This window comes from Mercenaria mercenaria, chromosome 2 (assembly GCF_021730395.1).
Source record: "Mercenaria mercenaria strain notata chromosome 2, MADL_Memer_1, whole genome shotgun sequence".
Lineage (NCBI taxonomy): Eukaryota > Metazoa > Mollusca > Bivalvia > Venerida > Veneridae > Mercenaria > Mercenaria mercenaria.
The window spans coordinates 68,968,513-68,993,983 of NC_069362.1; the positions used below are offsets into that span (position 1 = coordinate 68,968,513).

Below are 25,471 nucleotides of genomic sequence, written 5' to 3' on the forward strand. Positions count from 1 at the left end.
GGGTGAGTACCTTGGTAGAACCACCTACATTCCCTTAGCCAGCCGGATGACAAAATATTATTACACCCTAAAATGGCGATAGGCAAGTGATTCGAAGTCAATCTTAACTACTAGGCAACGGTTAGGCGTCAGCTGACAGGTCAGATAATCATTTTTGTCGGGTTGAACGTCGCACTGACACAATTATAGTTCACGCGGCAATTTTCCAGCTTTGATGGTTGAAGATCCCAGGTTCCCCTCCGTGCATTAATTCATTACTGGCGGGCAGCTGGGTACTACAATTGACCTTCGTAAGTCAGCTGGTCGGCTTCCTCACATGAAGCATTCAACGTCCTAAATGAGTCTCGAGCAAACGTCGGTGAGGGGTAAGTGATTCTAAGACAGGTCAGATAAGAAGTTTTAATCAGCCTTGCAATCAATTACAAACTATATGTACAGCAGACGACTATGTGTACTATATGTACAGCAGACAAATTGTGTACTATCGATACTAGCATACAAGTAATTCAAGCACTGTACGTACATAACACACAACAGAAATATATGAATTCAATATCTGAATAAATAAAATCAAACATATTTTTGTCAGATCTTCGTTAATATAGAACTAATTGTCGTGAACGATTGTTGTTTTTTGCTGTATCTATGTTTTTGTCTTATTTGGTTTGTTTTGTGGTAGGGGGGTGGAGGAAGATTAGTGCCATTTTCAAGTATATTTCGTTTATGTAACGGCGGACAATTAACCTAACCAGTATTCTTGGATTACTAAGTGACAGCCAACTTTTTCACACGGATAAACATTTATGGAAAGGAATGCGATGCATTTTTTTTTAATTGTTTTTAGTTTAAATCCTGTCAAATTTAAACAGGAAAAAAGTTATATATTGTAACCTGCTTTCCTATGCTGCAGATATAGCTCCCAAATTATCTGAATATTTTTATATTGTTGAAGCTATGTACAATTTAAACTATATTACATTTGAAAATAAAATTACAATTAATTAATTAATTAATTAATTACATATTTCCATTTTTCTTTACACAAATTCAGATATGTTTGTAAGTATCTCTTTTTCAAAGTATCATCCTGAATTACTTATTGATCAACGGGGCAAGAATTTATATCGTACAAATAATAAGATTATAAAAGAAAATTTATTTAAACTTAATTATATCTGATTTTCTGTCATTTAAGTAGGCATGTGTCTGTACAATACTAAGATTTTCAAATGGGAATGCCTGTATGTCTGAATATTGAATATTTTTGTATGTACAAGCATACTTGTGATTTCGATAAATATGTTCCTTTTATATATTTCAAGTACATTATACACACATTGTAAAAGTACTGTCCTTCGTTTGATACTTTCCTGCTTATTCGCTTCATGCGAACATCACTTTGGGTCACTGTCTGTGTTGCAACGGTACACCAACAGAAGAAGGGTCGTCCGGACGATACTCTGACATATATATTCTAGAAGGATTGTTTTGATCCCGTCTGTAACCTCCTCTTGCATTGTTCTTTCGTCTTCTTAAACACCGTGCAGCGATTACTGCTAGCAATAGTAATGCTATAGGAATGCATACTGCTAGTAAAATGACCAGCATTATGGAATCTGCGCAGTTAGACAAAAACACGTATTAGAATGTGTTCCTAGGAAATCAAGTTTCAATAATATACATGTAATGTGCTTAGATAAACCACGAAATATATGAGACGTTTATTAAGCTTCGATTCAGAAAATACAACTTTTTCTTAAATATCATGCAAATGATAGACGTTCTCAAACTATCACTATTTACTTGTTTGCTTTTAAAAGCTATTGTGGGGAAAATGATTGTCATTATCTCCCCTTTGCCATTTTTAACAATGTCCAGCCTACTTGTTAAACTCACTCATATTTTGATAAAAATAAGACAAAGATATATGAGATTTAATAATTAAACCAGCAATAACAATTAACAAGCGTTATTAGTAAAATGATGTATGCTCCTCGAATATATTCTTGACATAGGAAGTGAAACTGCATTTGTTTTTAACACATAAATGGACAAAACTTAAGGTTTCTTAGAACTCCAGCAAGTAGTTGAGAAAAATGTGTGCATCTTAACTGAGAGTAAAGCTTCCTGTAAAGTTTCTTGGAGTTCCTGCTAATGGTTGCTGAGAACTGCTGGACGGACTGACGGACGCATGGACGGACGGATAAAGTGGTGACTACATGTTTGTCTCCTCCCTCAGAGAGCGCAAAAAGATTCAAAACCCTTAACAATACAACCAAATATCGAAAAAAGAACGTGATTTCAAAATTAGCCTTTAAGTATTCATACACACCTTTGAAATCTGAATCGTGTTCTACAGTACTGAAAATAAAAAGGCAACAATCAAGTTTGTCATACATGTTACATAATAATTTTTAAGACGTCATAAATGTATTGTCTTCTGGTGACCTAAAATTGAAATATAAGGAACAAAACCTACAAATGTTATGTTCTGCACCCAACAGCCAGAAATGTACTTATTCAGTAGAACATTTGAGATACCATTCATACAAATGAATGTTTATATGCATTCTAAATCGTGTGACTTCAATCCAGGGGCGAAGCGCATGTTCTCTGTGACGATTTAATAGAAAACATTGTGTGTGAAAGCATTCGTCCATCATCTCTGATTCATGTAGTTAAGTTGGCAGATACTTCCGGTGAGCAGGTCAGTACTTTTACAGAATCCAGGAACTCTGGTAACGTTAACTACCCGCCGTTATATAACTGAACTATAGTTGATAAAGTGGTGCTCAACCCGATTCAAATTTATTCTCCTTTTTTCCGTTATGTACATACAAATGACATTCAAATCAATACCTGCATTTGGGTTTATTTTGTTCCATTATACACTCTGACTGATTGCACGGGTGTATGGATGTGTACACATTACAGGCATCTTCAGCTGTTAACATACCAAAATGTGACATCAGGTATTAGTGAGATTTTAAGAACATTTAGTTAAAATTTGTCCTTACAAGACATATATTATGACTTCGAAAATTGCGAAGAAAGACATTTTTGCAGATAATCTCTTTCGTTCTCTTTTCTGCTAGTTATATTATAAATAGGACATACCTTCGCGGCTGTCAGTTATGTTTTGACATGATCGTTGTAAAGTACATATATAATTGTTTGCATTCCTTCAAAATTTTTAATGGACAGACAAGACACCAACTTTACGTACCGCCATCTTATTCGTGTTGTAAGGAAACTCTACAAATGCGCAAAAACAAATCCCATTGTACAAAGGTTATTTCAAGGCTGATGGGTGATATACACTCCCTGGTCGTTAAATGATATAAATTTTAGTCTAGTGAAAGACGGCCACAGCTTACTTACCGGCTAGGCTCTGAATTAGTACTTTTTATCAACAGTTGACAAAGATCATTTTCCGAAGAGAGATCAAATGAGCCGCGCCGTGAGAAAACACCATAGTGGGTTTGCGACCAGCATGGATCCAGACCAGCCTGCGCATCCGCGCAGTCTGGTCAGGATCCATGCTGTTCGCTTTTAAAGCCTACTGCAATTAGAGAAACCGTTAGCGAACAGCATGGATCCTGACCAGACTGCGCGGATGCGCAGGCTGGTCTGGATCCATGCTGGTCGCAGAGCCACTATGTTGGTTTTCCCATGGCACGGCTCAAATGTGTGTAAAACGTTTACTCGTTCGACAGGTGCGCGTTACATAAGAGTGAGTGAGCTATAATTTACGGCAAATCGACACAATTAGGTCATATATCGCCGAGCGAGCAGAACTTGCATTGAAAATGTAAATCGTAAAGTATCTCTAAAATATACATGTAAATGGTTAAAATACCATTGGCGAACAATATTATTGCAAAGTATGCAACTAAAATATATATGATGTTTAGATTTTGTTATAAATTGCCTATCTGCAATAAAAAGGGATAAAATATTGCCAACTGAAACTTTTTTCAAACAGCTCTTTCAAAGATTGACCGTCACAGTATGTACTATGCTGTGGAACGAAGTCCACACAGTCGATCAAAGCATGTTTAATAGTAAGCGGTGTTAGATATGGTACACATTCCGGTTGATCGTCTTGGTTCAGAAGATAAGAAAGAGTCAAACGGGTATGACCAATTCGACAACGGGGATGATCAACATCCTCCATTCCCTTGGTGCCATGCACCTAAAGTAGGTTTTATATCATGAAGTTTATTGAACGAGGCACTGTTCCATTATGGTTATCATTTACATAAGATGTGATTTAAAATCCGCATATAGTAATTTCAAATTAGATTGTAGTAATGAAAGGAAAATAAGACTTGGAATCCAACAAAATATGATAGACGTTTTGAAAGATAGTGTATGAACCCTTAGAAAAATATTTTGAATGAAAGGATTTTTCATATTTCGGTTACGATTCGACTGTAAAACAGAAAGTGAGTTGAAATATATAATCAAACTTTTCTTCACAATATTTTTATATAAAATTTAGCTTTTACCTCGGCTGAGAATATTGAAGGTGACTGACAACTGCGAAGACAACCTTTAAATTATCTTTCGAACCGTCTGTATAAATTTGGAAATAATCCCTGTGAGTTGACTTTATTTCATTATATTTGGATCTGAGTATTTCAGAGTTAGTCTCGTGCTTTTTAAACGCAGTTTTCATATTAAAAGGAAAGGGTTCCTGGTGTTGTATTAGGAATGGAATTTTTATCGAATTCAATGTTATTAGTTTCAGTCATAGAAGATTGTATGCGAAATCAGACCGGTTTGCTATGTTTTTGCTTTGCCTCATATGAATCGAAGAACTTTGGTTTAAAGATAATTTTATAAGCAGCATTACGTTTGCTTGCAGCCAGCCTCAAAGCATATTGCAATGACAACTTTTCTCGGCGTGTGTAAAGTTTGTTTGCAAGTTTTCAACTGGCGATGTTCTAAGTGCACCAAGAGCAATACGAAGACATTGATTACGGATAGTGTCCAACATTTGTAAAAAAGATTTTCTTGTTGTACCGTAAACAACACATTGTCAACCATAATCTAGCTTGGATCTAATCAAGGCTCTATAAAGTCGTAATAAAACCATACGATCGGCTTTCAGATATTCAATATGAGGAATAAGAGAAAGCTTTGTATCAAACATAATACCAAGAAATGCTTCAAATAGGGTGTTTTGGTACCATAGAGAAAATGCTCGGGCGGGGTCATCTCTATTTGTATTTGTAGAACACATGTAAATTTTGCCAAAGGTCAACATTTCCAGTCTTTAAATGCTGCCCAAAAATGTCAATTCATCCTCATTTATCTCAAAAACACTAAGACTATTATTAGATCTAATTAAAAGTGCATAGCTTTAAAATATTTATTGTTTTATTTGCAAATGCAAAATCAGATGTACTCTATACTCATGTAAACAAAACTTTTATGAACTAGTCTGGATAAAACAAAATTCATTTAGAATAAGTAAAGTACGTTTTATTGAATGGTCAATGAACTGTATAAATGTGTCGCAGCTGTGTTTTTTTTGGGGACAAGTGCACAGAGTATATGAAAATTAAAATATTTCCCTACCTTTAACATTACTGACACTAACATTTGTCACTGCTACCGGCTTACTGTCGTAAACAAGTGTGGCTGTCGTCATCTCTGCTATGGCTGTTGCAAGTAACTGTAACGTCTCTTCGTCATTTGTTGTGATAACTACGTGATCAATTCGCAAACTTCCTCGCCTACGAAATAGAAAAACGACTGATTAAATGGATAATTTCTGTCAGGAATGCTAGTGAAATAGTTCATTGCATTGCATGAATAAAATACGATTGATTAAATGAATAATTTCTGTCAGGAATGCTAGTGAAATAGTTCATTGCATTGCATAAATAAAATACGATTGATTAAATGAATAATTTGTCAGGAATGCTAGTGAAATAGTTCATTGCATTGCATAAATAAAATACGATTGATTAAATGAATAATTTCTGTCAGGAATGCTAGTGAAATAGTTCATTGCATTGCATAAATCAAATATAATGCTATATACATTTGAAAAAAATATAAAGAATATCTTTGAGAGTCATAAAATGTGTCCATGTTCATTGAAGGTAGTATTGATATGGTTTTGTATCACTGGTGTAGAGAAATAGCTTAGTTTTGTATTCAGTACCGAGTGAACTTGTTTGCATAAGCATACATACACCAAACTGCCGGACGAAGTCCTGTATAACACTTTAATGCTCAAAAGCTCATTTTCAGGTCTGCGCCGGTGAAATACCAATAAAAGAATAAGGGTAAAATGTTCATAGAAGATCTGGACAAGAATATTTTCAATGTTTTCCCTTTAAAAGTCTACTGTATATAAACCATGTAAAACAGAAAGTACCCAATAAGCAACAGGAAGTACCCAATAAGTAGTACGGAATGAACCGAATGTACCGTTACTAATTTTTCTCAGTACCCACAAAATGTCATTTCGTTTGTTCGGTCAAAAATATATAGTGGGGTATAATAAGAAACCATTAGAAATTACATGAGAGACTTTATAGTTGTCCTGATAAACGTTTCGCCAAGTTGCTTGGAATAAAATCCATCTAGCTGGAATATAAGAATATATGACGATTATTATGCGTAATTTCATTTCACAATTGGCGATATTTTCCTAAGAAACTTTTGTTTTATTTAGAAATACTGCAAACATCGATAGTCTCTAAATGGAGCAAATTCTGTGTGTCCTTTCATCAGACCTTCTGTTGCAATATTTTGCAATTTATTTATTCGTGAAATACTAACTGATTTTAAGTAATAAACATTCTGGGTATTGTTTACTATGTACAAAAGCAAATCTGAAATTTTCAATACGGACAAGGCGGTCAATTTCATCCAAAAATGACCATAAATTATTTAAAGAAGATTGACCTATAACCAAAATATGTTTGTATTATCGACTATGCTTGATACTAAAACCGTTCGTCCTAAATATGGTTAAGCAATGCCTGTATTCCTAAAACACGTTTTGGCAATATCCAGTTACATGCTTTGAATGGATGATATTTTTGTTAACAAGGCAGTCTGAAAGACAGCTTAATTCCCCGCCACTGGTATGGATAGTGAAAGGGTAAACCTTTGACCTTGAGCTGTGACATTGACCTTGAATTGACATGGCTGACCCATGAATTCTGCACATTGTCTTGATGAGGTGATCATTTAACCCAAGTTTCATGAAAATCTTTCAATGGGGTTTATAGGAGATCCAGAGCTCAAACCTTTGACCTCGAGTTGTGACCTTGACTTTGAGTTGACATGGCTGACTCATGAGTTTTTGATGAGGTAATCATTTGACCCAAGTTTAATGTAAATCCTTCAAGTGGTTTAGGAGATACAGAGTAAACACAAAATGGAAGGCTCAAACCTTTGACCCTAAGTTGTGGCCATGAGTTCTGCACATTGTTTTGGATAGGCAATCATTTGACCCAGGTTTCATATGGATCCTTCAAGGGGATCAGGAGATACAGACAAACCTTTGACCTTGAGTTGTGACCTTGACCTTGAGCCGACATGGCTAACACATAGGTTCTGCATATCGTCTTGATAAGATGATCATTTGACCAAAGTTTCAGGATTATCCTTCAAGGTGTTTAGGAGATATCTTTGACCCGGCGTTGTGACCTTGACCTTGAGCCAACATGGCTGACTCATGAGGTCTGTACATTGTCTTGATGTGGTGATCATTTGACCCGAGTTTGATGAAAATCTTTCAAGAGTTTAGGAGATACAGAGCGGACACAAAATGGAACACTCAAACCTTTGACCTTGAGTTGTGACCTTGAACTTGAGCAGACATGGCTGACTCATAAGTTCTGCACATCGTGAGGTGATCATTTATTCAAAGTTTCATAATTATCCCATGAGAGGTTTAGGAGATACAAAGCGGACACGAAATGAAAGGGTCAAACCTTTGACCTTGAGTTGTAACCTTGACCTTGAGCCGACATGGCTAACCCATTGGTTCTGCACATTGTCTTGATGAGATGATCATTCGACCAAAGTTTCATAATTATCCTTTAAGGGGTTTAGAAGATACTGAGCGGACACTAAATGGAAGGCTTAAACCTCCGACCTTGTGTTGTAACCTTGACCTTGAGCCGACATGGCTTACTCATGGGTTCTGCACATCGTCTTGATGAGATAATCATTTGACTGATGTTTCATGATTATCCTTCAAGGGATTTAGGAGATACTGATCGGACACGAAATGGAAGGCTTAAACATTTGACCTTGAGTTGTGACCTTGACCTTGAGCAGATATGGCTTACTCTTGGGTTCTGCACATCGTCTTGATGAGATGATCATATGACCAAAGTTTCATGATTATCCTTTAAGGGGTTTAGGAGATACAGAGCGGACATGAAATAGTAGGCTCAAACCTTTGACCTAGCGTTGTGACCTTGACCTTGAAACGACTTGGCTGGCTCATAAGTTCTGCACATGGTCTTGATGAGGTGATCCTTTGACCCAAGTTTTATGAAAATCCTTCAAGGGGTTTAGGAGATATAGAACGGACACAAAATGTTACGGAAGGACGAAAGGACGGAAGGACGGACGGAGACCATTCCTATAACCCCCACCATTTGTGGCGGGGGATAACTTGAGTTGTGACCTTGACCTTGAGCCGACATGGCTAACTCATGGGTTCTGCACCTCGTCTTGATAAGATGATCATTTGACCCAAGTTTCATGATTATCCTTAAAAGGGTTTAGGAGGTACTGAGCGGGCACGAAATGGAAGGCTCAAACCTTAGACCTTGATGAGATGATCGTTTGACCCAAGTTTTATGATTATCCTACAAGGGGTTCAGGAGATACTGGGCGGACACGAAATGAAAGACTCAAACCTTTGACCTTAAGTTGTGACCTTGACCTTTGGTCGACATGGCTTACTCATCCGTTCTGCACATCGTCTTGATGAGATGATTATTTAACCCAAGTTTCATGATTATCTTTCAAGGGGTTTAGAAGACACAGAGCGGACACGAAATGGAAGGTTCAAACCTTTGACCTTGAGTTGTGACCTTGACCTCGAATCGACATGGCTGACTAATGGGTTCTGCACATTATCTTGATGAGGTGATCATTTGACTTAAGTTTTATGAAAATCCTTCAAGGGGTTTAGGAGATATAGAGCGGACACAAAATGTTACGGAAGGATGGAAGGACGGACGGAGATCATTCCAATAACCCCACACCATTTGTGGCGGGGGATTATAAACAGTATTAAAGATAAATGTTTGATTAGGATCAATATTTGATAAACAATAATCTTATCTATAAACTATATAAAAGTTTCAATTATCAGTAATCGGAGCATTTACAGTGGTATATGTAGACCCTTTGAGGCTTCAATGAACCTTGTCCGCAGGCACATCTTGATAATGACAGTGATAATAATAATGATAAAACTCTCTACACTTACCATCGGTTTAACTTTAGATTTGTACATTTCAAAAATTTCTGCAACTTGCAAATTATCAGATGCTGGAATATGTACATCTATTACAACTACAACAGGCGTGGCTCTCTCTAGAATATGTAGAAAATCATAATTGTTACTAGCGTTAACATTATGAAATATTTAGGTTGTGTAGAAATAGCAACATATATATGAATTATTTTTATTCAAAATGCTTCATATATTTAAAATATAATGATATTAATCATGAAAATGTAGGAATTGGCTTAAAGAAATTTTTGACGGCATTCTTGTTACCATTCATACTCGGATTGTTCGTCTATAGCGAAAACATGTGTAAGATGTAAATCTTCGTATCAGCCTTTCGACTTGTGAATTATTTCTACTGGAGCACTGTTTTGCTGTTGTTGTTTCTCACGTCACTACATTGACACTACTTCACATTGGAGGAAACATTTAAATCATAGATGGTATTAATATTTATCGTTTTAAAAACCTAAGAGACTGGCCTCAACTAATTCTTTAACAAATAAATTTTTGTAAAAGAAAATAAACAAAAATCCTTTGTTTATTATTGCTTAAGAGCAAATGACATTTAGCTTACTTAAAAATCAATAAGGATCCCTTTTACGTGGATAGAACTGAAAATACTATTTCTGTGAAACATTCTAACCGAAACTAGAATGTACATGTTACTGCCTTATCTTATACTGTTGTAAAAGTAAAACAAAACATTGAAAAAAAAATACAACATATTAGTAAAGAATTAAGATTTTCTAAACATCTGAAAACTTTATAGAGCGATGACTTTGTTCGTTTTGAAAATGATTTAATGGTGAGCACAGTCAAGGATTAAAAACATATATTTACCGTAACAAGTTTCTTTAAAATCCTTCAAGCAGTTCAAGAGATACAGAGCGGACACGAAACAAAGTCATATGACCTCTGACCCCTAAGTGTGACCTAGACCTCGAAGCGAGCCATCCAAACCATGCGCTCTGCACTTCGTCTCGATGTTGTGAACATTTTTGTCAAATTTCTTTGAGATCTTTCGTGGGGTTCAAGAGTTACAGAGCGCACACGAAATTGCTAACGGACGGCTGGACAGACAGAAACCGGTGTCATAACATAATTCTCTCCCTAAGGGCGTATAAAAGGCTGTCTACGTGTCATTTTTATACGCTGCAGAACCATGGAAATTATGATCCATCCAATACTAGTATTATTCCTACATATAATTGCATGATTGTTGATCAGCTGGGGAAGTCAAAATGAAAAAAAAGTCTCGACAGTGATAAAAAAGTCCACGTAAATAATAATTCCTTATTACCTGCTGACTATCTTATACATACCATTATTGTTAGGTGAAACTGCAACAGGAAAAGATAAAATTTGTACGAGTCATTATGATATGAAAAAACATTTTGAACTATTACATAATAAAAATTCAAATATTTAGACAAATTCACCTCACTTATACTTAATATTAGACACCTATCAAATAACATCTCCTTGTTAAAACATTAGATATTAAAAGTCATTACTTATTCTCTAGCACTAATCAAGATATACTTAAAAGGAGTATAAAATGTTATATTTTATGGCACATTCATCTTAAGTTGTCAAAACTAATAAAGAGTAAATGAGCAAATGATTTAAGATATTGATGCAGTCTACGAATACTTTTACTAAAATATTCCTCGCTCAAATCATTAAGCAGTCCTTGAAAATGACAGACAACCTAATAAGAAGGATATAAATCTACATTCTAAAACTTTGCGACAATCTAGAGAAGATAAGTTGTAAACATCCTCACCTCCGCTACAAAACTCTGATACTTGAAACACCCTGGAGAAGTTAGAAGACGTACCATCGCTACGTTGGATGTTTACATCAACGGTAAATCTGAACGGAACAAAGCGACCTGTCGTATTAAGTTTCATGTCAACAACTTTGTCTGCAATATCGTTAACACCCCCGATATGTTCTTTGCCATCTACGTGTACCCATGAAGGTAACGATAGCGAAACGGAATGTGATAAAATCGTCGATTCGTTGTTGAATTTGACAGACGTATTTAATTTTGCAAATATTTCACCGTTACTGCTTTTGAAGAAACAAGCGCTTGCCATAATATCTACTGCAGGTATTATATGATAAACAGTGACTGATATTTCCCCATTTCGTGTTAAATTTTTTCCGGGTGAAAGTTGAACGACACGAACCTTTAGAGTAATATTGCCACTTTTTTCAGCTACCATATCTACGATACCGAACTCAGTGTACTCTACGACAAGTTCATCGTCATTCTGGATATATCCCTTTGAAAATGTCGTTCCTGGTGGAAAGTTTGAAACAAAGATATGCATATCTTCTAACTTCCCTGACAGATTTTTTGCTGATATGGTCAAGCTAATTTTTTCAGCAACAAACCCGCTACTCCCCCTGAGCAGCAAAACAGGAGGTTCTACGGGCATTGAAGCTGAAACAAAAAACAAAGCGAGTTGAATTTTGTACTATGAAATAAATATGCGGATAATCTTTTGAAAGTGCTGCAGTAACTTATTCTTCTACAAATCACTAATTTACCCGCAGGACCAGCTTGAATTGACTTTTAATATTTCTAAAATTAGATTCCTAGTAAATATTACATTATTGACCTCTAAATGATATAAGGAAGGAAACCTCCAGATGCTTAAAGTTGATACGAAAACATTTTAGCTCATACTCATTTGCCAATTTAACATACATATAACTAAGTTAAACTATACTTACTTGAATTGCAAAATGAGCCATAAAATCCTTCAAAACATTCACATATGTTCCTTCTGGTACTGCAATTTCCGTTTCCTGAACATTCACAGTCTCCTTCAACAGTTAAAGCAATGTTTTTATAATACAAAATGTATCATAATATACTGATCAATCGCAATACAACAAAACTTTTCTATAAATACCACCATTACCATGATTATGAAATAAAAACAGAAGCATTGTTAACAGACGGTCTCTAAAACAAAGTAAACTTTCATGCAGTGAAGTGGAAGAGAACGTGGCACTCTTTCAACACGGATGATACATTTAAATATACTATGCCACTGAGGCAAATTTTATTATATGAAGTCGGTTGATGAGCATGACTTTTTGTGTGTACATAAGTCAGTACTCAAATGTATTAAATAGTTCTTCAATCAACGTACCTATATCTTCAGAAAAAGTAATATTGATGACATGATTTTGATCAAATGTGTCGATGGATGGTCGATTTCCGACTTGATCTGTTGGAATTGGTAGTAACAAAAAATTGTCTCCAGGTTCAATGTTCAACACGAAAGCTGTGTCTGTTATTGCAGCTTTATACAGGACAAAACCTTCTCCTGAAATGTCACATTGGTTAAAGAGAAAATCTAAGACTTCGCTTGTATATATTCAAAAACGCTATTTGATTCAGTATCAATTTAATGTCGGTATTTATATACTGTAGCATTGTAACATAAGACTGTATAGCTTTTGGACCGATCAACGTTTCGTGGTAATTCTAACGGAATACTGTCTACACTAAAGTACAAAACTATGTAAACGTGACAAATGCTATATCCAACGTTTCTGAAAATGTATATTAAACCCTGAATTACCGTTTTGTTGAAAGAGATCAACGTGCTTAACTCCTGACCCTGTATCTTGAGCTCTGAGTGACAATGTAACTGAGTCTGATGATTGAGTCTCCGATATAACTGTCCCATTCATCTCAGGGTAACTATCGTCAACCTGTGTATATTATTTATATATGATTAAATGTACATCCGCACAAAATAAGACAGTAAGCATGTATATTTAACAGAGAATATTGCTATGTTAGCGTATATAGTTACCGTAAAACGTGCTAAATTAAGGTTTAAACACATGTTTACTCACACAGTTTTGTACTATTTATTTGAACTGTCAAAACATGATTCTGGCCTTCATGTTAAGCTTATATAAGCGTGGACAGATTACAATGAAAGCCGGGAACAAGTTTTGACAGTTCAAAAAAATAATACTATATAACATTTGTTAGCCATCGCCGACGGCAAAGGGATATAGATTTTGCGTTGTCCGTCCGGCTGTTCGTCCGTGTGTGTATGCGTGCATCTGTGTGCCTGTCTGTAAATGCTTATAGTTCAAGACGTATTTTAGCTAGAATCACTAAACCTCTCATAATTATTTTTAGCACATGGTCTTTGCTCATATTTAATATTATTCCCCTTGGCCCAGTGTTTCCCCTTGATTCTGGTAATAAATAGGGGCTTTTGACTGTATGTAAGTAACCTGTTGATGGATCTTCATAAAATAGGGTAAAAGTAAAGATCACGATAGGGTGGTGGTGCGTCAGGATCTCTTCAGCTACTGTAGAGTCACTGCACTTTACTTCTTTTAAAATTCACAAACTCCCACATAAGAAAATAACTCATTAATGGATCTTGATGTAATTTAATACACATATACAGGTCCGTCTCAAAGTTCAAATGCATAACGATTTTTCAAATAATATTTCGCATACCCCTATGTCGGCTAAATCAGGATCAACGCACACATTACTTTCGCAAAAGAAACTTGATTTTGCGACCCTATTTCATGAGTTTAAGCGGTTCATAATATTCAAATGGCGGATATTTTACATGATTATTCGGTTCCTATTTCCTGTATCAGTAACAACAAAACATAAATAGCATGACTCAAAATAACCCATTTTGCTACTGATGCAGAAATGATCCAGCTTGAGAAATGTATCATATTAAGTAGATAAAAATTGCAAATCCATCATTACAATATATATGTGATGCTTATTCAGAAAGTATAATTGCAAAAAAAAATAGTACCGTATTGAATATATTCGGGGCATCAATAGGCTCATTTCTGTCGAAGTATATTGATGCATTTGCATGCACGGTTGCAAGATGGGACGTGTGCCTTTTCAGTTTCATTGAAAAAGTAACAAATCCTTGCCCAGTGGAACCGTTGTTTGGAGGTAAAAATCCAATCCCTGGGTCAACAGGTGCCTCTCCTGTTTTAGACAAAATAATGTTTTATAAGAATTATGAATACATAGATTAAATTGTTAACAGAACAGGAAAGTAACTAGACAATTTTCTATGCCGTTATGTCATAATTTAACTAAGTATTGCTATATTTTACCAGGAAGCCAGTCTATACGCAAAAATGATTGTTTAAATATGTGCGTTCTTCATAAATTTTTTTACACATACATTCACCATAACACAAGGAAATAAAGGCGTTGTGATGGTAATAGAACCGGTATGCATCTAAAAACAACCTAACCTGTATTAGGATCAACAGTCTGAAATTCCCAGATCACCATTTGCTTTGCCAGATCAAGACCAGCGAACACACTTACAAAGATACCCATCTCGACATTTAAATCAATTACTCCCTGTGAAAAAAAATACGTCTTAAAGAGAATTCCTATAGTTTTTTTCCTTTCATAGATTTTTTTCAAATTCACATATAAAATAGGAAAATTTGTGCTGAAAACAATAAACAAATAAAAACAATGGGTCACCAGGCTTGTTTTTGTTAAAAATTGTATTGAACATACCCAATGTTGCTGAAACTGCCAGCAATTTTTCAACATTTTAATTATTTTCTGCTTTTTTATAAATACCAACCAAAATATATATCAAGACAGCATAATAAGATTTATTCTTTTTACAGACTTTATTATTATAGTTATTTGATATCATAGTCATATTTGTAATACTAAATCCTTACAGTAATGGGTAGAAATGAAAAAAAATATTGTTTCATATTCACTTTTGTGATTTTTTTTTCAATGAAAAATACCCATAGTGAAGAATATTTTTTAAATTTTGAAAAAACTGTTTCATAGAATATTTTCCTGTTTTTCTTGTGTATAAATAATTGTTTTGTGAGCATAAAAATGGCTAAAAATGTATGGGTCACCAGGCTAAATTTTACGTTAAGACCGCTTGAATACAACAACTGTTCGAACAGAAAATGGCGCTAACCTGACCAAATTGATTACATGCATATCTGTTATAAGTTAAAAAAATGTTTATAAAAAAATTCTTAATTCTTTCTATGATTGAATACTAAATAATCTGAAAGGTGATATTGTCTTATCATTATTAAGTCAATTGTCTTACATTATATATGTACTAAAATGCGATGTGAAAACACAACCACAAAAATGGCAAGATACCTGTCAGGCATGATACTTGTCAATACAACATAAACCAGTATCAACATTTGATTACTGATAAAACTTATCAAACATGTTATTTCATTCAAGATTCCTCATATTCAATATTTCCTGTCACGTGTTTCAACAAATGTTGACTTCATTTCAGTTTTCCATAGAAAGTGTCGGCTGCGCAGAAAGGTGCGCATGAAAAACTATAGGAATTTCCTTTAATATCAGCTATACATGCAGAATCAACAAAAAGCTGTGGATCGTCGTAACATCTTACTCCAAATTATATATCGATACAAAACACAATGAAGTAACGATGGTTGCCATCAGAAATTTACTGTGCATACAGACAGATAGAAAGATTTCTACTTAATATATGCATTAACATGATCATAACGTTTAAATACATACATGGCTTAAACAATCAGTAAATCAATAAACGGATAAATAAAGATTAATCGAAAGACTTATCTAACACGTACGTGCATAAGAAATGACGCTTTTTAGTCTAATTCTACATAACAGGATGACACAAAAAGAGAAACAAATATCCCATTTCACTGTGGTCACTGTTTCCATAAGTTCAATATGGAACTAAATTTTATAAATATTCGAAATCCATATCATTATACATTTTCACAAGAAGATATAATTTCAATTATGCATATCATTAATATATTTGCGATGAAGTTTACCTGAAAAAACTTGCTTCCGACAGGTATTGATTTTGTGAAATTACCGAAGCCAAATTCTCCCATAACAAAGGTTCTTGAGTCAAGATGTTCATTATACTCGTATTCAATATACACTCTCTGAGCTGGTGCAGTCGCATTTGCATCATTTTCAAATCGGATCTTGTACTGAAGTGTAGTGTCCTTTCGTATAAACCTTGCAGCACCAAATCCAGTTGGTCCAAGAATATCATTCTATAAATACAGTTATGTATAACTAATGCACGTCATATGATACAAAATTCCCTCTTAATTAAGGGACGATGTACACACTATACAAACATTTCAACGTTTGTGCAGATGATTTTCTTTGATGATTCTTTCATGCATAAAACGTATAGACCGGAAAGGAAACCTATCTTTAAGCTTGGGGCGGTTCATTGCTTTATTACGGTACATGCATCTTGTTTCAAGTTCTAGTCCATCCATAGCAAGTGATCGTAAACAAATAGGACGGATTGGTGGGAGAACGGACTGATGAACGAAGTCCAAACATATAGTTTCCAAAATTGGTTTTCAAAGAGCATTAATAAAGCTGATAAAACACCGACAGTATAAGGTTTCATCTGAAGCTGTTCGTTTACTGATGAATTTATATGTTAATAATAGTACAATGTACCATATACGCGTATTTTTACATAAAATCTGACCTGCAATAATATTCATTATACATTCTGTATCAAAGTATGAAACATAACATATAATATTGCAATTACAAAATGGAAATTCAATTCATTACACAAAAGTGTTGTTATACTTTTAGCCGTGTTCTTTACAAGGATACTTATGCAAATTAAAAAATACGGAAGGCAACTTACATAACTGTTTATAGGATTAAATTATGTAAATATGTTTATTAACAAGTTTCAATAGAATAAACTATACTGTACATCTACTCTTTTGGAAATAGTGTAGAAAAAATGATCTTTAACTTACAGGATCCACAGATAATATCCATGCTATCAAATCGTCTACTAACTTTTCAAGCCCTTCTTTCAATTTGTCCTTCCATTGACATGCCTGTAACAATTTTATGTGTGTTAAAGATGACATGATTTTCTAAGAAGCATCAATTAATAAAACTTATTGCTAGGCGCGGTGGGGTAAACAAAATTTTGTGTTGTGACTTTTAGCTCGGATAGTAATAATAATTTAAGGACACCGCTGACTCAATTTTCATTGTATAAATGCTGTCTACGTGCATTTTGCAATAGGAATTATCAGAAATTATAAATAACAAAGGCACAGACAAAGTTGATAACGGTATTTCCGTTGACACCCCCATGCTCCACACACCTAAATGTTATCATAAATACTTAGGCCATATAGCTGGCACTGATTTTAAAAACTAGATAATACACGCCGTATGCCATGTTCAAATAAAATTCTAATGTGGGTAACGTATTTTGGTCCGGCGTACCTTACCGGTTAAAGGCCAGTAATTCAAATCCTTCTTTATTTCATATAAAAAACGACACATTCAGGTCGTTTTTACGTTTCTTTATAGAACATCGCTTTTTCAACACTTATTTTGCATGAAAGTTCTATCACAAAATAATGAGAAAAAAAAATGAAAAGAAAATAGGGGCCTGAATAGTTTCTAGTGAAATGCCAGTCAGTGGTGGTCTGCTACCCTAAAAATGGCGCATATTTGTTCTTGTCCGCACAATAAACCGTTACTTTTGGTTCCAATCTGCAAAACTTGCCATCTTTTGAGTATGAGTCTCATATGATGCAGAACGTATTCTACCAGTGAAAAGCGTAATCAAAGCACTCGTTCTGCACAAATTTGCGGAAAAAAATGTGAAAAGCAGGATCTATTTACTTTGGACTTCTTCCGACTTCACATAGAAAGCACATCTTCGGCCGAATTACTGACCGTATTCCTAGATAATTTTGACTCAACGCCTTAACCTTGAAGATAAAATGGACTAAACACAGCAGTGTTGTGACAGGAGAAACAAATAACTATCACAGGCAAATACTTAAAACAGCTTTACAAATAATCAGGATAAATGTAAAAGCTATTGGCTGTCTCCGGAAATTGACAGATGGGCAGAGTTATATTTTCAGGGATTCCATCAAAACGCCTAATTAATAAAATTCAATCTGTGATAATTTAAATTTCTAACCCCTGGAGAATATCCGGTGAACTTTTCTATAAGCGAACATGCTTTCTTAAACTTTTCATTTAAATTTTTGAACTTGTTATATTTCTCTTCCAGTGCGCTTTCTGACTCATCTATAAAATACGTGGTAAAGTCATTAAAAGCATCCTTCCACGAATACGCTTCGCCATCGATAGCATGTTGTGCCCAGTTTCCAAGCACTTCTGCAGCTCCATCATAAGCAATTTGAGCCACCTTCGGCAAATACTTTCTGAAAGGGTCTAAACCTCCTTTCAATCCACCCTTAATGATTTCTCCGGTCGCACCTGAAATCAAAAGGATGCCTTAAGTACTTTCTTTTGCATACGACTGAAACCTTAAAGATATTGAAAGTAACGCCTGGAGTGTCTTTATAGATATAATGTTTTCAAAATTGCTGAACACAGAAGAATTCTCAACATTTGCTGACGTCCCCTATTTATTATCTTATAGAAATGTACTTAGCTTTTATTGAAATATTTGGTAAGTGCTTTCGTTGTTCTTGGCTATTTTAAATACAATAGCATAAAATGCATCATTTCTGTTATTGGAAACAAATATATAACTATTCACCAATTGCTTATCTCACTTAAATAAATGCATCGGTACATAGCTTGTAACAGTAAACATTATATTGAAGAATGTAAACACCTTTTAAGACGTTTTGTTATATAATAAAATTGTCTTTAAGCATTTTCATTAGGCAGAATAACTAATTTAACAGAAATGTCTTTATCGTTGATATAAAGTAGAAATATTCACCTCCCCATGTCCAGTCATCTATTGGCGTATTTCCAAGGTAATCAAATAAACCTTTTCCTGCACCTTTAATAGCACCCTTTACAATCAGCAAACACATCGGACATGTTCCACGCGGATCATTAAAATGTACAGGATTGTTGGAACAGTATGCGTAGAAATTCTTGCTTTGTGCTTTCAAACCTAATGGGTCTGTACTTATAAATCGTCCAAGGTAGCTGTCGTACAAGCGAGACCGCATGAAGTAAATCCCTGGCATTTCTTCTATATCTAATACACCCCATTGTCCAATGAATGTAAACATGGATTTCACTGCTTCAGACGAGTGCAGGATCTCACCAAATGGATTTCTCACATACGAGTTCAACAACGCTCCGTCCTTATTTAGTATATTTACAACTGATCTAAATGACACAAGAAATATTTGATTTTGATATAATATTTCAGATTTTGCACTTTTTTTACCATCAGATCTAAAATATATGGTATTATTAAATTAGTGAACCATACTCTAATATCATTATGATTACATTTTAAACGGCATGTAATCGTTAAATCCGTTAATATATTTGATATAAGCAAAGCCCACATTGCTGTATAAACAGACAACACATTGTATATATTGTATATAAATGAATTGTTCTCAGAGAGGTACATAATCTGAGTCCCTTGTTTCTATCTATTTGTTCGACTGATTTCTTCGAAAATGATAAAAAAAATCTTACCCCAACGGATCATACATAAAAAAGTCCATTCTACCATCGCCATGCTTTGCGGCAATAAGCCCAATACCCTCCCCGCCGTGAAAGAATTGAATTCGCTGCTCTTTGCCATCTTCTGTCTCGATCTAAAAGTGTAGACATTGTTAATCACATGATGAGAATATATTATAGACATGTAAAGTGCCTTTATAGTTTGTTTAGTTTATGCAAATGTGAAAACATATTTAGTCAATCTATATGTGTTTAATCATTATATTCGACTACTTATTCGCACTGTACAGATACAGCTGTACAATATACAGTATGCGAGATATGTTGTTTATTTATCAATATAGATATGTTAACCTGTTCAAGAATGTCCATGTTGTAGCTTCCGCGAGGGTCAATGAGAAAGTCCGTCACTATTCCGTTGCATATCTTTGACTGTAAATTTCCTAATGCATCATAATAAAAGTCACACTGATTTTTGTCAGAGTGATACTTAATAATTCTATTGTCTTCGTCGAAAGTGTAGCGTTCCTGGTTTGTTGAGTTCTTTTCTATTACATTACCATTTCTGTCATATCTAAGATAGCTGGTACCGTATTTGATATACTGGTTCATTTCGTTAACTGTATTATGATCGTCCATTCCGTTTTTTGAAACAATCTTCCTATTCTTTCGGTTGTCATATGTATAATCAGTTGTATTTCCATTAGGATCAGTCATTGAAATAACTTGTCCGGCTCGATCATATTTGAATTTCCAAGTTCCATCAAGTGTTTCCACAGCGATTCTTCTGTTTCTTGATGAATAAGAGTAATTGAAAACGGACACAAGTGTTCCATTTGGATAGAAATTTGACAAGGTCTTCAATAACCCTGTAGTAGCATCGTAAGCATATTCTGTATAAGCACCGTTACCCAAGTGTTTCTTTGTTATCTTCCCAGAGCGACTGTACTCCGCCGACAGGATAACATTTTCTTCTTGATTCAAAACCTGATGCACTAACCCAAGTTCATTATATCTATACTGAATATAATATCCATTTTCGCTTAAAATATGTGTTAATTGGCCATCGTCATTGTATTCATACTTAACTGTATCGTGGGGATACTTTATACGTATAGGAATTGTACCTTTATATGTGACTGCTATTTCACCTTCCCCATTTACTGCTTTAACTAGATTTCCAATATCGTCATATTCGTATGAGGTGATTTTATTTTCACCTATATCTTTCATTACTAATTGTTTTCTTTCGTTGTATTCGTATCTCTTTACTGCACCAGTCTGTGTTGTTGTCATATGGTTATTTTCAAAGTAACGGTATGTTTTATTCGTTCCATCTGGATAAGATATGTTCCTCAAAGTTCCATTCTCATTCAGTGTGATATGATATGCGTTTCCTCCACCGTCAAAAAAGTCAGTCAACTGACCAACTTCATTGAACATGGCTTGTATTCTATCATTGTTACCGTCTTCTATTGTCAAACGATATCCTTTTTTATCGAATATTCTTCTAGTAACTATCTAAAATACAAATGAAATTTAAGAAACATACTTTAACTATTATAACAGAAAGGAGCAACATTCCCCTTATATTTTAGAGAAGTCTTGCTATAGTATTAAATTACTTTTACTCATTTTAAAAAAGAACTATATGACTAAAACACCGTAAATTGTAAATGCCTGTGTAGCAAATAAAAGCGAATGATCTAGACCTTGAGCTGACAATTAACCCCCTCCCTCCCCCTAGGCTTTTTTCTACACTATTATTCTATGCCATCTGGCAGTCGGGTTCTTTGTCCGTTACAGTCTATTTATACTTTACCATTAATATGTCTACACTTTCTCTCATAGACTCAATAAAACCGAGTCTGCTATTATTTTGCTTGGTCGCACTTGTGCATCCAAAGGACCTTCTAACAGATTTTATGATATTTCTTCCGTCATTATTTGTCTGTATTTTTGATACTTAAGTTATAAAAATACTCTGTGTTTAATGTTTAATGATTTAAGAAACGTCTAGGAAAATTAATAGGTTGTCTATTTCTTTGTCTTTGTTTTATTTGTATATGTCTGGCGTTTACATTTTGGGACCACCGGCTTGGCTGTTATACATGAAAACACATATTCATAATTTAATCTGAAATGTTATTTTCTCACCCCTGACTTAGTCAATCAATACTGAGGTTCAAAAGAGATTGAAATGTATAAAACTGATACTTGGGAGTCGGGGATTCCAAATCCGCTGGACTGCTTATACAAAAACAATAATCGTTTTCCGGATGTGACTTTAAATTGAGGTTCAGCAGAGAATATGTTATACCTTGCACGTTACAAAGCCAGGGAAATCTTTAACTGTATATATACTATATCTTAAACTATCCTTCTAAAACTAAAATAATAAACATCTTCCTGCCTATATGAACAGCATTCAAATTAAAAAAAAAAAACATTTGACACACAAATAAACTGTTCTTTGAAAAATTCTTACCATGTCCCCTTGGTATTTCGTTTCCATATTTTTAGTCATAACTGTTTTATCTGGTATAAAGCCTTTACGTTTGACAAGAATTATATCTCCCTTTTCAGAAAAAGTCAGATTATACCCATTCTCATCAGGTTCTGATCGAACTGAGAGCATACCGCCATCGCTATATATGTACTCCTGCGTTGAAACGACACGATTTGCAACGATGAATCTTCTTGCCGATATATGACCAAGATTGTTATACTCGAATATAAACATAGATCCGTCGTCGTATTCTACATACTTTAAAGAAGAATCCCGGTAATTATACGAGTACTGTTTGGTGCCTGAGTTTGTTATAATCTCCCGTAAATTGCCACTGTCGTAGTCGTATGTGTACAAACTGAAATTAAAACAGTAACTAATTTTCAAACTGAGAAAAACCTCTGGTAGAGACCTTCATTCATTTGGAAATGAAATCAATATGTTAATGATGCCATCATCAATTTTTATTCTTATTTAAAAAATATGTTTCTCTATTGAATTTGTAATACTGTATCTATGTGACATTTGACAGTTTTACGTTTATACCTACATCATATCGTATGTAATGGTATATTGTAAAAATAATAACATTGTTAGAAAAGTATGTAATATTTTATGCATGCTCATGAAACGCGATTAGAACCTAATAGATGTTACCATAATACAGTGAAGGAAATTAAAAAAACATCATTCATATAATTTTTGCAAATATTTTTATGCACAATTATGATTATTCATTAACGTTTAGATTGACGCTTTTTCGTGAAAATGAATATATCAAATTATGTAAAGAAGCATTGCTTAAAAATATTAAATTAAAGAGCATATAAAACATGCATGTTTTTCTGGAAAATAAATGTATCCTATACTTGTCATGCTCTTTATGTTATGGTTTGGGGTCCTAGAAAGGAACTACACTTCAACAGCCTTAATGCCTCACCATGTTAAAAAATGTTACACGTCTTCTTTTTAATGCTTTTTATCAATAATGTCCGAGTGCTAAATAGAAAGAAGTTTATCGTAGTGTTCAGTCACATTTGCTGTTGAAATTCATAATGTGCATAACCAAAGTGAGAGAGAACTTTGACATGACACTTGATATAATTTTATCCATTTTAGATAAATAGAGATACTATCTATTGTCGAAGAAATAATGAATCGTTTTATAAAAAGTGTCTTACAAAATATTTCAAAATTGAAAAATGGCAAACATTTGTACTTTTGGAAGAGAATATATTTTTCAATTCGAATGTGGCACTCCAAATTTATAATTTGATTGCACAAAATTATGTGCAATTTAGCCCGTAATCATTTTTTTTTTTTGCAAATCAATACAAGAGAAGACGTATAACAAATGTTCGAATACTGTGAGGTGTTTATAATAAGGTGTTGATCTGTTCTGAAGTGTAGACATCCTATGGGCCCTATTTGGAACACAAAACACATGGCAGGTAGACGCCACCCTTCGTAGAAAGATATGCATGTTTTATATGTTGTTTAGGTTTTTGTTAATGTTAATTGTTGTCGTTTTGGGAGTTTTTTTGTAAAACAACGTTGTCTTTGATTTCATGATGTTCACTTTCATATACGAAATCCTCCATCAAAACATTAAACCGGTTCAAATTCGTTAGTTTCTTTTGCGCTAATCCTTGAAGCGTGAACGTTTGTTCATGTGTTGTCAACAAATGCACTGTTATTATGTTGCACCAATGGTCATATTTTCCTCAAAACTGACCGACTTTTCTAGAATTTAGCCTCTGTTTTTTTTTAAATCTATATCGACTTTTATTCTTGTTTAAAGAGTAAATACAATAGCTATTAAGGGACAAGATCAAACATTGTCCAGTTTTAAAGGAATATGAGAGCTGCCCAAAGTTTACCAAACAGGCTGTGATCTAGGGCTTCATGTAAGACAGCACCAAGTTAAAGGTTTTTAATACGTCATCGTCACTTACGTAAGCGTTTTGCAACGTGATAGCAACTCAGTTTACTTATAATTGAAAATCTTGTATATTCATTCATACTTTAACGGTGTCATTTACATTAATATTTGTTACTGACGACTACATCTCTGTATATTCGAATAGAAGTGATCCGCATGCGACCGTCACTGCAGGCAGTCACGATTTATTTAGCACACGAAAATAACCACCTTTATACAATTATTCATAATACAAATAACTAAAAACACCACCGTTATGTGCGGTAATAGACACAATTGAATACGAGCAAGAGCGAGAAAACATAACACTAGTAAGGGTTAACTGGGGAAACAAGAAATACATAAACATAAGAAACAACATACGAGTCGACGTATTGTGTGGGTCATTCTGAGAAACCAAGAAATATGATAATTGAGAAATGTAATACGACCCAAGAAAGATAACCGTAAGAAAAATAGTATGCGTCATAGTATTGTGAAGTTCAGTAGGATAAATAATGGAATATTATCATAAAATAAGTAGTAGAGTGCAGCTCATTTTTGGAAACCAATAAATATGAATAAATAGCATATATTACAAGTCGGTCTATTGTGTTTGTCAATTGTAGAAACAACGGAATATGAACGTCAGACACATACAGCGAGCCGCAGTTATCCAACTATGTTAAACAATAAAATGATATATGGTGTAGGTAATTCGGAGAAACAGAACAAACAATTTATTTTATGTTTTTCGGTGGTTTATCGAAATATAACGGTGAATTATATCCTGATAAACTCACTGGCCACTCAGTGAAAATTATCAAATCTGATACCCAGATTAACGTCAAAAAGTTTACCGAGCGTACTGAAAGCCGGAAACAATATGACGATGACGTCGTTAAAATGACGTCACCTTTGCGATGCTTCCTGATAAAATTTCCCGCAAATTTCGACATTTTATTGAAATAAACACAACAAAAGTAGAGTTTTAGACATAAA

The 25,471-nt window shown here is 34.3% G+C and overlaps 1 protein-coding gene across 2 annotated transcripts in view; it reads right to left on the reverse strand.

Moving 5' to 3' along the window:
* Positions 1–385: 385 nt before the first annotated feature.
* Positions 386–25,471, reverse strand: part of LOC123564214 (uncharacterized) — an 84,310-nt gene continuing 59,224 nt past the window's right edge. The window contains exons 20-39 of one of the 2 annotated variants that reach the window (XM_053536842.1): positions 22,528–22,906; positions 20,394–21,560; positions 20,052–20,173; positions 19,330–19,730; positions 18,553–18,854; positions 17,357–17,440; positions 16,385–16,615; positions 14,798–14,909; positions 14,338–14,522; positions 13,114–13,246; positions 12,679–12,855; positions 12,254–12,346; positions 11,295–11,960; positions 10,831–10,848; positions 9,482–9,588; positions 6,542–6,606; positions 5,587–5,744; positions 2,860–2,944; positions 2,333–2,361; positions 386–1,616 (exon numbers count right to left, since the gene is read on the reverse strand). In XM_053536842.1, the coding sequence (XP_053392817.1) occupies positions 1,405–1,616; positions 2,333–2,361; positions 2,860–2,944; positions 5,587–5,744; positions 6,542–6,606; positions 9,482–9,588; positions 10,831–10,848; positions 11,295–11,960; positions 12,254–12,346; positions 12,679–12,855; positions 13,114–13,246; positions 14,338–14,522; positions 14,798–14,909; positions 16,385–16,615; positions 17,357–17,440; positions 18,553–18,854; positions 19,330–19,730; positions 20,052–20,173; positions 20,394–21,560; positions 22,528–22,906 (4,726 nt within the window). In that variant the 3' untranslated portion in view covers positions 386–1,404. The remainder of the gene's footprint in view (positions 1,617–2,332; positions 2,362–2,859; positions 2,945–5,586; positions 5,745–6,541; positions 6,607–9,481; positions 9,589–10,830; positions 10,849–11,294; positions 11,961–12,253; positions 12,347–12,678; positions 12,856–13,113; positions 13,247–14,337; positions 14,523–14,797; positions 14,910–16,384; positions 16,616–17,356; positions 17,441–18,552; positions 18,855–19,329; positions 19,731–20,051; positions 20,174–20,393; positions 21,561–22,527; positions 22,907–25,471) is intronic. The other variant, XM_053536843.1, reaches the window with a different exon arrangement.